Source organism: Nematolebias whitei, chromosome 19 (assembly GCF_014905685.2).
Source record: "Nematolebias whitei isolate Nwh7 chromosome 19, NemWhi1, whole genome shotgun sequence".
Classification (NCBI taxonomy): Eukaryota; Metazoa; Chordata; class Actinopteri; order Cyprinodontiformes; family Rivulidae; genus Nematolebias; species Nematolebias whitei.
The window spans coordinates 22,919,427-22,931,954 of record NC_056516.1 but is presented as its reverse complement, the minus strand read 5'-3'; the positions used below and the strand labels follow the sequence as shown (position 1 = coordinate 22,931,954).

At 39.1% G+C, this 12,528-nt stretch overlaps 1 protein-coding gene across 1 annotated transcript in view; it reads left to right on the top strand.

Annotated features, from left to right (window-relative positions):
* The window catches only part of gabbr2 (gamma-aminobutyric acid (GABA) B receptor, 2), a 164,471-nt gene that overhangs the window by 141,431 nt on the left and 10,512 nt on the right, over positions 1-12,528 (top strand). The window contains exons 14-17 of the mRNA XM_037693673.1: positions 5,595-5,705; positions 7,302-7,526; positions 7,606-7,788; positions 12,292-12,421. Coding sequence (XP_037549601.1) covers positions 5,595-5,705; positions 7,302-7,526; positions 7,606-7,788; positions 12,292-12,421 — 649 coding nt within the window. The remainder of the gene's footprint in view (positions 1-5,594; positions 5,706-7,301; positions 7,527-7,605; positions 7,789-12,291; positions 12,422-12,528) is intronic.

The window sequence follows — 12,528 nt, the reverse complement described above, 5'->3', positions numbered from 1 at the left end:
TGTTGCTGCTGATCTGTTTCATGTTGCTGCTGATCTGTTTCATGTTGATGTGTTCATTTGTGCTCATCTGCTCACACAGACTCATGTTCGTGCTGCTGTTCGGCGTATTGTTTTTATACTGCTAGTGTTTATTGTATTAGTTAACATTTTTCTTAGTTCGTATCTTAGATCTTTAGTGTTTTTCTTTTGCATTTTATACTTTGGTTGGAAGTAACTGGGACACTGTACATAATTTTGTTCTACCACATGTGGTGCGAATGACAGATAAAGAACATTGAACCTTATTTGTACCCTGGTAGAACGTGCTGAATGCACCTCATTTCTAAGTTCACTGTAGCCAACACTTCTGGGAAAACATTCTTCTAAAACTCATTGTTGGTAATATGGAGGAATTTGTACAGCTTCTTAGTTTTTTATAAACATTCAAAGATGCTCTTTTCTATTGGCATTCCTTTCTTTTAGGATTTTTTTTATTCTTTTCAGTAAAATTGGATCAACTTCCTCTATTCAATCTTCCGCACTGTTGTTACATTATTTCATCCATTATGTGTTTTTATATATTTTCTCGCTCCTTTCCTTTAGCTTCTTGACCTTTCGTTTTGTGGTCTTGTTTCTCTTCATCATGTCATCCAGGTCCATGTCTCCGCTGATGCACTGTGCATGCTGCAGCCCTTGCACAGTGATCCCGTTAGAGGGTTAATGCTGTGAAAAATGACAGTAAACTGGCACGTTTGCTGCCATCGCCACCACTTTGGGGCCGCCTGCCGCCTTCAGACCTGTTGCCTGGCAACTCCCCAGACAGCATTGCTCCAAAAAGGCGAGAGCTCCTGTCTGCTGTGCTGCGATACAGACCCATGCCTAATAAGCATTACATCTCATTTTGTCTTATCATTTTGTTGTTAGTGACACAAGTTTGCCTAGAGCGAAGGCTTTGCAACGAGCACTAATGCAGAATGTGTTTCTCTTGTTGAATGAATATTATGACTTGCAACGAAAGAGACTCAGTGGAGCATTTTTTGTTCAGCCACTAACAAGTCAATGACAAAAATAATAATGTAGACTTTTTTTTAATGGAATGTATTTAATAAGCTCCGTGAACACTAGATATGTAGGCCCCATATCCGCCATCTAAAGAACAGAAATAAAAGTACTCCTTGAAAGAATGCACGTCATCCACCACCATACATGCCAAGGTTTTCAAAAAAAGACCTGCTTCGATCTGTTAGAGCTCAGAGTGCGTGATCAGGATGACTCCACACCAGACTTTAGCTCAATATCTGCAACATTGACTGAGTTATAGCCATTTCTGTGTCTGAGTTAAAGTAAGTTAAAAGTTGGAGAAAAATATTCTCGCTTACGTTGTTAACTCAGAAGGAAACACACTCAACAGCAGTGGAAGATTGTTTTTTACAAGAATATTACTTGAAAGGTCAGATTTTCAAGATAGGTTACAAAAATATACATAAAATGTGCACACATGACGAGCAGTCACGAGAATCTGCCCTGAGCTGCCATCTTAGCTTGTTTTTATAACCTTATCAGTTCAGCCGAGTTCACAGATCTAGCTTTCTCCACTAACCCAAACATACGGTTCATGGGCAGCGTTAACATTCTCAGTCATAGTAATAAAAATATTCATAATCTTTCACCAAAAATTAGCTGACAAAAAGATTAAATCCTAAAACGAGACTAATTACAAGTAATTTGTGAGTCTTTTCTTTATTCTAACCATTCAAGGAGATCTTAATTAGTCAAGCTGGGATGTTCATTAAAAAAAACATACAATAGATCATGAAAGAACAGCAATAAATAAGACAAAGTAAAAGACAGCAAAAAGTACAGATTATAGTTTATAACAGATTAATTTTAAATTGCCCCAAATAGCTTAAAAAACGGCAAACATAAGAATGAGACTGTTTTTCGTCCACAAGTGAATTTCCCAAATAAATATTACAAATAGATTAACGTTTTTATATTTATGCTGTACAAAATGAAGCGTAGAATTTTGTAAAGGAATGTGTATTACCTGCAGCCTTTCATGCCAGAGTTTTAGATTAAGTTCATTTTATGTTGAGAAATAACAAAGTAGTCGTTTTGGTGAACACTTATGTGCAAACTAAAGCAATATGCCTGGATGTCACACTCAAAGTATGTGTTGAGAATGACCACTAGCTACTACATGTTTGTGGTTTGTTTTATTGTCAGTTGACTGGGGGAGCCATCCTGAAATAGATTTACTCCAAAAGTTGATCATTTGTGGAGAATAGGCCTGAACGATTTTGGAAAATATTTTAATTGCAATTTTTTTACCTCAATATTGCAATTTAATATGCAATTATTTTTCAATGTCTTCTTCTCATGTATTTTTCAACGAACGCAAGCAATAAATCTGTTTCAGTTGCAAAAAAACTCTGTAATGCTGTAAACTCAGGCTTGGTCGCTTTATTAATGGGCATCATGTCTTTTGCTATGAACTCTATTATTGCTAGAGTTATTTCCACGTGCTGTTTCAAATTATAGTATGTTCATACGTAGTAATACCTTCGAACAGTTCGGTCAGTGATCCCTGTCGGCTGCTACTTTGCTTACTGTAAGTTGAAGCTCTGGTCGTTGGCATTCTAGCCATGCAACCATCGTAAATGGCTTTGTGTTGATAACGATTTGTGGCGTTACCTCGAGAGGTAGCAACAGCAGCAAGGCAGGTTCTGCACAATACATGCCGTTGCGCAGCGTCTTCTTTTTTATAGACAAAATAATTCCAAACAACAGACGTGCTGCTCCTCTTTGTTACCAAACGTTCAGATGTGCCAGCTTCTGTTGAGCCTGATGCCATTGTGCAACCGGTTAAAGCTCAGTGTTGACTTCTCCCACTTCCTGCTCTGCTTTGCTCCGCTCACTCGCAAGTCGTAATCAGATCATGTGACCAGTCAAATCGCAGCCTTTGCGATTAGAAAATCTTGTTTTATCATATCGCAATATTATTGCAAATGCAATTAATTGTGCAGCCCTAGTGGAGAAACATCCAAAAATTACTTTCTGCAAGTTTCAGTAAAATCTGTTCATCAGATATTTTGGGAACGAGCACACAGACATGGGCAAAAACATTACAGTTCACCTGCAGATGGCAGGTCACTGAGTAAAACCTCATTTTCAGTGGGTTTCATTCATTCATCGTGGATTCATTTATCAGTCTGAACAGAAGTTAAATTGTAGAATGGGAGTCGTGAAGAAGTTATTTTTAGCACAAATGATTGGTCATATTTGTGTTTGGGTTTTTTTTTGGTTTTTTTGCATTCTGCCAAGTAATTGAGGCTTCTTGTGAGAAGATGTAAAAATAAAAATGAATAAAAAAAGAATGTTTGTGCGTCATCTTCTGCCCCACTTTCCGTTGTCTCCTTGTGGTAGCTTTTAAAGCAGCAACCCATTTTTATCAAAGCCTCACCTAAACCTAACAAGAACTCTAACCTCCCGGTTCTGACGTGAGTGACACGAAGCACACGGTTTACTGGGGAAGACTCGGATGGGGGGTGAGTGTGGGGATTTTAAGAGTTTTCATAAATGTGTGTGAAATTATTGGCACTGATGCAGCCCCTCGCTCTTAAATGTGTTTCTGTTTTTTGTTGCCAACTCTGAAGATGGGAGAATTTGACTCCACGTTAGAATTGTTTGGAGGTCGGGACAATCACCTGCTGTGTTTTTATTTTTCTCAAAACAGAGACTGAAGGCTGTATAGGGAGCACAGTGGGAGACGTTTTTATCCCACGGAAAGGAATGTTGGAAATTAAAGGCCTAGCTTTCCGTGAAGAAATGCATACCACCTGCTGCCTTTCAAAGTTTTAGAATAAGATCATCTAATGTTGAGAAATGGCTGAGTTGTAGCTGTTTTGGCCAAACGTTGACAATAACATTATGTGTAATCTCACAGAGTATGTGCTGTAAATGACTCTCAGCTACTACCACATCATATTTTACCTCATTATCTGTAAAACTGACTTGGTCACTTGTCCATCAGCTGTGTAAACTATATTGAATGGGTTAGGCTCCAAGTGTTTTTCAGGTGCAATAAATTATCTCCTGAAAGATTCATTCAAATACATCTAGTGGTGTATGAGATATGTTGTTAACAGACAGGCAAAGTAGATTCCTAATAGTTAATTCCAACGTTTTATTCATTAGACTTGGACAATATTTAAATGCTCTGAATATGTGTTATGGGTCAGTCCAAGCTACTACCACACCAAAGCTTATCTCAATATCTGTAACATTTATACTATATATATATCTCTTTTGGGGGGTTGTAGGTTCAGTTGGCTGTGTCAGTCAACTTAAATCAGGTTGAATCCAAATATTAATCAGTGGTAGACATCTATCCAATAAGTACTTTCTACAAGTTTCATTAAAATTCATTATGTGGTTCATGTGATATTTTGCTAACAGAGACTGGATAAGCAACAACATTCTCTTCTGTATTCACCTTTTTGCAGCAGGTAATTAAAAAGCAAGAAAACTGTGTTAGAACACATCAAATATCAGATAACTGAGCTAGAAATGTTATGGAGTGGTCTCTGTTTTTAAATTAATTTATTTTAGGTGTATGAGTGCAGCTCTTTAAAGACCAGTGTTCCTGTTTTAAGTGATCATCGTATAGAGAACTGCTCATGTAAATCCACTAAGGTCATGGAGGAAAACCTGAGTAGCTGCAATCTTCAATAATGTGAGGTGAATGAAGAGTATGCAGGCCAGAATGACGGGGAAAAGTGCCTGGATATGTGTGTGTAGGGGTGGGGGTCAGTGGTGAAGATCATTCACAAGATGCTGATACTTTGTTTCAAAGCAAAAATGTATTCATATATTCCTGCTGTTCAGCTTTATTTTCCATCTTGAATTTTATAAATTGACTTTTCTCTCCTGCACCACTACTATAAACGCCCGTACACACACTGACACTCCAGCACCAGCTGCAGAGACATGAAATATGTCCTACTGTAAATAAGACTGAACAGGCACACTTTAAGAGAGCAGCAGCATTATGCACAGTCCTGCTCCCAGGTGTCCTCCAGTTAATATGGATTGGTGTGGATACAGATGACTCCATGTAGGCCGAGCACAAAGTGGGAAGAAGCAAAGAGAGCTTTTATTGTATTAACACCCAGCACAAGTACCTTTATTTTCCCCTGCAAGTCACCTGTGTCATGAGCTGTGAAGTAGAAGGAAGACCTAATAAAAGACGGGATGTGGCGTGACGGAGGGTGACTGACAGGGTACATAGAAAGAAAATGATGTAAATTGCATTAATGAAGCATCGGTATTCATTAATAGTCCAATCACAGAGTTGGCTTGGGGGAAGGTGATTGTAGGAAACAATTTGGTGGCACACCTGCATGTCTGATCAGCGACAGCCTTTATTCGGAGGAACAACTGTCTGCATGGGTTTGTGTTGCTGCCTATGACGCATCTGTATGGGGAAATAGTTACTAATGCAGTCTTTTTCTTCAGATCTTACATTCATTCATCAACCTTGTTTTTTTTTTCCCCAATACAAAGTACATTTGTGTGCTCAGTCCGCTTTCTTTGTTTTTTCTTGTTGCCAACAGCCAGACCCACAAGGCCGGGACATCGCCATCCGTCCCTTCTTGGAGCACTGTGAGAACACCCACATGACCATTTGGCTTGGCATCGTCTATGCCTACAAGGGACTGCTGATGGTGAGAGAACACACAGTCTGACACAAAATCACAGTCTGGACACATGCATTAATCCCCACTTACACTCTGTAACAAAAAGATGTAGTGTTTGAATGCGTTTGCTGCTGGGACTCTTCACGAATATAAATTCAAAAAGCGCGAGAACCTTCTTTTTATGTTAGGTAAGTTTTCTATGAGTGTTACAATTTGTATGATGTACATATCTTTTTTTAAAGGTATTTGTCCCTTTCTCTGCCATATTTGCACACAGAACTCAGTAGATTTCACTTCAGCTCCAAAATCAATGTAAAATTAAGATTTTTAGTGTTTATCCAATTCAAGCCAGGAACAACACAAAATAACTATTAATATATTTAAAGTTCTAGCAAAGGAAAAAAGATCTTGGAAAATTAAGAGTTTGTACCATTTTTTTTCCTTGAGATTGTTGGCATTGAAATTAGTATAATGAATAATATTTTTAATATTGATTATCTCTGATTAATTTATTGGTTTATTATTGTCATTTAGATTCATTTCTTCCTGATTAAATTGTTGTCTTGACTGATTTCATTTGAATATTCTTGTAATATTCTTATTTCAAGTCCATCAGTGTAGAGTCAGTACTGCAGGTAAATGCTAAATACTGACTTTATTATGTTTTAACATTATTAAAATTAAATAAAAACTTCATGAAGCAGGAATAGAGCAACTCTAAAGTTGTAAGGTTTGATTATGTTTGCAAACCAACATCGTGAAAAGGTACTTTGGGTAATTTGTCAACAAAAATGTAAAAAATATTTAAAATTATTATACACCAGCTACACTGCATGTTAAAAATACTGCATAGAAAACATGTTCAAACACACAAAACAAATAGTTTTTGAAAAATGTTTTTTTAAAAAAAAAAAAAACATTTGAAATAAAATATTAAGATAATTCTGGAAACAAACTGGAGGAGTATAAAAAATGGAAAAGCATTTAATGTATAATATTTATGTGTTGTTTAATTTGCATTGTACAGTTCAGAAGCCTCTAGTTTTGATGACATGCAGGTTCATCAATGCTCAATGGATGTTAGTGATCATTAGTGGCAGAAGTCCTTTGTTTTAACAATGTTTTACTGGGTCACTGATCAACAAAAGTCAGAAAGAGCAGCTTGGAATTAATTAATTCTGGAGTACTACAAGGTTGTGTTCTTGTGCCCCTTCTTTTGAGTCTCACCAAAACAGTTTTATTGTAAGCAGACTCCTCAGTATCATCAACCAAAATATCATACCACATCCTGTTGTCAGTTACGGAAACAGTCAATTTCCTAAAGATTGCCAAACCCAGCAACTTAAAAAGGGAGAGTAACATAATTACTGTCACCACAAAGGCACAGCTGGGTATGTTTTCCCATAGCAGTTTCAAAAATTAAATGTGCCACAATCCTTGTTAATTCACTTCTACACATCAGTTTTCAAGTTTATAACTTGATATATTAAATATGGTTTTGTGTAATAAATCTTATTTTTGTTTGCCTTTCAAATGTCTTTAAGCTTCAACAAATGCTGCTTCTAGGTGTTTTAACGTGTCTGAATAACCCTGTTTTTACTTGTTTTCTCTCTTTCCTGACAGTTGTTTGGTTGTTTTCTGGCATGGGAGACCAGGAACGTGAGCATCCCTGCTCTCAATGACAGCAAATACATCGGCATGAGTGTGTACAATGTTGGCATCATGTGCATTATCGGCGCTGCAGTGTCTTTTCTGACCAGGGATCAGCCCAATGTCCAGTTCTGCATCGTAGCTTTGGTTATCATCTTTTGTAGCACCATCACCCTCTGTCTGGTCTTTGTTCCCAAGGTCAGTATTAGCATTAACTATTATGGTACATGCTGAGTGCTTACATATTACCAGAAATTTAACCAAACCCTTTTTACAGTTAATCACCATGAGAACAAATCCAGATGCAGCCACCCAGAACCGAAGGCTAAAGTTCACGCAAAATCAGAAGAAGGAAGACTCCAAGACCTCAACTTCAGTCACCAGTGTGAACCAGGCCAACACTTCCAGACTGGATGGTCTTCAAACTGACAACCACCGTCTTCGCATGAGGATAACTGAGGTCAGAGCCAATGGCTTCTTCAGAAAATGTTGTAAAATTCAAGGTAGTAACTGTGGGTAGAAAGCTTTTTATTGCAGTAATGAACAGAAGACATCCATCAATTCATTATCATTACCCACTTCTTCCTTTTTGGATTATGGGGATCACTGGTGCCCATATCCAGCAGTAACTGTGCTAGAGGCGGGGTACACCCTGGACAGGTTGGAAGTCCATCAGGGACAGGGACACAGAACCAAATGAGACAAACAACCATTCACTCTCACTCACACCTAGGGACAATTTAGAGTTACCCATCAGACTAACATGCATGTTTTTGGTCTGTGGGAGGAAACCGGAGTACCCGGAGAAAACCCACGATGTCCTCCCAGACCAAAGAGATGCGTTTTTGACTATCATACATTAGGGCTGGGTGATGTATCGAATCTACTACATGCGACAGGAGTTTTTCAATTTAAGATGGTTAAAATGGCTCTATCACAACCACTAAGAATAAATTGCCATTCAAATATCTCCCGTTTGCGCCACCAACTTCACGCGGCCCCTCCTTCTCCCTCACTGAATACAAACCCAGCTCTTCACCTGCGAGTGCTCCCCCCACTTCCTGCTTCTCCAGGTGGACAGGAAGTTTAGCACAACAAGTAAACAGGAGATATCGAAGAGCAGCTGAGCTTCTAAGCAAAAAAGAAAACAATGGCAGTTATTTGGAGATGGTTTGGATTTAAATTGTCAGATGAGCAGCAGAAAAATGTTTTCAGTAGACAGTGCTGAAAACAAGCCCTGACAAAAGGTCGGCACTTTTCACCATTTAAAACAGCGCTCTAAGTGGAGTATGAAGCATGTGGGAAACTGCAGCCAAAGCTCCGACTGTTCACTTCAGCCTCCTTCCCTGAGACATACCACGGGTCAAAACTCATTTATCCATGCTGTGCCTTATGAGAGGAACAGTGAGAGGTAGCGTGACATTAATAAAGCAGCAGCTTATATCGCTATAGGAAGACACAGTCCCAGTCTCAACTGTGGAACAAGACGGCTAAAGTTAGCCATCTTGTTAGCCGCTAAGGACCATGTCTTTAGCAATATGATTAGCCACTGCTTTATTAATGTTGGGCTACCTCTCACTGGAAGATGTGAAAATATGTGTACAGTCGTTCTCTTTTTTCTGCCCATCTGCGCCGCCAGTTTTACGCAGCCCTTTTTTCTCCCTCACTGAATACAAACACATCCCCTCAAATGCTGCTTCACATACGCTTACTAACGTAGTGAAGGTGGCGCAGCTGAGGAGGATTATTAGTTAATATATGTAAATGAATAATAGTACATATTAATTCCTCTTTTTTTCTGGATATAAATCATTTTTTTGGATGATTATTTACTCTGGTATCAGATGCTGTGCAGCTGGAAGGATTTTTACAGAAACTTTTTTTACTTTTGGGCATTTGTTATGATGTGTAACCATGGCAGCAAGGTGTTTTTTAACAACCAGGAGCGGCTGATTAACATCTCAAAGCTTAAATACTTCAACTACAGCCCCAAATCCCAAATGTGTTGAAAAGGAGGCGCCGTGGATGAATTCCCGTCAATATGGTGGCAGTGTTCGAGTACCTGGCCGCCGAGATCCTGGAGCTGGTGGGAAACTTGGCTTGTGACAACGGGAGGGCCGGATCATCCCCCGGCATCTTCAGCTGTCTGTCTGTCGTGACAAGAAGCTCGGCAGACTGCTGAGAGGAGTGACCATCGCTCACAGAGGAATTCTGCCCGGCATTTGGGCAGTCCTGCTGCCCAGGAGGACCGAGAGGCACGTGGGATCTGACAGCAAGCTGGATCCGGGTGGATTGTATCTGTGGCCAGATTCTTCAGATTTGCTGCTGGAGATCCTTCCTGCCCACAGCTATCAGCATCTAACAACTCTTGAATGAAACCAGGATGATGAGCTATGACAACACTTAATTTCCCTGTTGGATTAATAAAGTATTTTTGAATTGAATTGAATAGTTTATTTTTTAGACATTTATTTTGTAACGATACATCTCTTTGTTAGTAAATGTGCCTGTGTGACAACTGGGACAAAGCTTTGACTCGAAATATATTTATGTTATTACTTTATGGAAAGAAAAAATATATCCAGATATATATCGTATCACCATTTTTCTTAAAATATTGAGATATTAATTTTGGTCCATATTACCCAGCCCTACCATAAATAGAAACTAATAGGTGTGAGTGAGAAAGTGAATGGTTGTTTGTCTCATTTGTCTCTATGTGTCCCTGTGATGGACTGGAGACCTGTCCAAGGTGTCCCCCGCCTCTCGCACAGTGATAGCTGGATATGGGCACCAGTGACTCCCACAACTCAGAAAGGAAGAAGTGGGTAAAGATGATGGCTGGCTGGATGGATGGACATAATAATTAATAATATGTTATAAAAGGAATGAAAAGCAAAGCCTTCATTTAATAGTAAAGATAATAGCTCTTTTGCCCTCAGTGAGTTTTCAAATTTTCATCTGTGATTTTTAGTAATTTTGTTACCTCCCAGTAAGGTAATTGTTAAAAGCTGCTCTGGACTCTTTAAGAGACTAAGAGACCCATGTTTTTTGCTGTGCACTCTTATTGAAGCATTTTATAAAACATCAGTATAAACGTTCATTTATCCTGACACTGAGTGACGTTTGGATAAAGGGGAAAAGAAAGACCCCCAGCAGTCAGTTCTTTGTGAAAAATCAACGGGGTGAATTTCTACTGCTCCCTTTTGTTTGATTGTAGCAAATGAGAAGTCGCTGCAACACTTTTAGAGGACACTAACTTATGATGGCTTTCCCGGCAGCAGTTCTTGTCATAGATTTGGTGAATGGAAGCCAAATGCAGACTTGGAGGCAGACAGATCAGATCTCAGAGTTTATTGACAAACGGGGTAATTTAGTGTGGGAACAAGAGCAGGGAGACGAGAGAATGGACCAGAGAGTCAAAGAGCTCAGTTGAGTGGTGGCAGGCAGATGGATCTGTGAAATCTGAGGCATGAAGAAATGGAATTAGATCAGGAAAGGTTTGCATGAATAATGGCCCACACTGACTGTAGCAGTGTTTACGGTCTGGTGCTGAGTGGAGATTTGAGGACGATACGAATAGCCAGGTTGATTAGGGTCCACCACACCAAGAAGAAATCAATAATCATATGGGATAGGGGAAAATAGGATGGAGACCCTGGTTAAAATGTATGGAGTAGAGGCTACAGTAAGTCTTTTAGACAAAAGACCGAGGAGACATCAAAGGTTGAAGTCAACCGATTGCTATTATGCCTCAAAGTCACTAAGTGACATAGTGACAGAGCTGTAATGCTCTACACATAAAAAGCTAAGGGTACTGTCTTACTGGGCTGCAGATTTGGGACACAAGTTGGTGAACAGATTTGCAAGGAAGTCTCCAAAATGTCCAGATGTTTGCAGGGGTTCTCAATTTTCTTGCATGTGTCACAGAGGCTCAGTGTTGTTGCTTAAATTTTGAACAACATATTGTCTCTAAAAATAGTCTGCTGTTGTGGGCATCTCCGACCCATCGTGATCCTTCTCAATATAGTTTCTATAAATTCTGGAGCACAAGGGCTGCTTTAAGACACCTGCATGTGTGCACTCATATAACAGAAAACGTATGAGACCTCAGGCCTGAATGTCCAGGAATCATGCAGATGGAAAAACATCAATTGCTACATAAAATGGTCAATTTGCCTGTTTTCTGGTTTAAACTGTTTTTTTGGTTCGAACGGCCTATTTTAATTTCTAAAGTGTACGCCAATAAATTAAATCACAAATGTGGGGATGGCTGCCAAGGTGGGTACAAAGCAGGCCAAGGCAGGTATGATGACGGTGTAAACGGACAATGAAATAATGCGCATTACAAATAATACAGTTTTGTAAACCATGCACACAAAAACAGGCTGTTTTTCAAAATGTTCCCTATTTTCTCTCAGTTTTGAGTCGCCAACTATGCTCCAACTGTTGATGCCCATCTTACGCTGGCGTTGCATCTCAACTGTGAGACACAGGGATGACAGCCAACTTGCCAGATTGAGATGTGGTAGATATTAGACATATTTTATGTGTAGTGCAGCACAGCAGCATTATACTCCGTACCGCTGATGGTTCTTATTTACGAAGGCTCACATCATCAAGGACATGGTCGGCACAATTGACTAGATTGATGATTTAAGAACTCCCAGAGGCAGCTTAAAGAAAGGCTTGTCTTTGCAACCATATTGTGGAACTGTTTCGTAAATGAGACAATCGTTTTTAAGATACTTCATTGAGACGATTACTGAGAGGAAACAGGTGTGCTGATTACTAACAGAATACACGTGATTTGTGTGGAGCTGGAAAGAAGGGTAAAAACATCTAGTGGCAACAATACCTGTGTCGTAATATATATTTTCATTTCATCCATTATGGTCATTTTACAAAAACAAAAGGTAAACTAAAGATTCATCACTGTTTTGTTTGTTTGTTTTCTTAAAAGTTGGACAAGGAGCTGGAGGAAGTGACCATGCAGCTGCAGGACACCCCAGAGAAAACTCCCTACATTAAACAGAACCATTACCCAGATGCCAATAACATCCTCAGCATACGCAACTTCACAGATGGGAAAGGTAAGGAAATGGAAATACTGACTGTTTAACTTATTTTACTTGTCATAAAAGTGATAGATATATACGTGTCTGTATACTATATATATATATAGTATACAGACACGTAT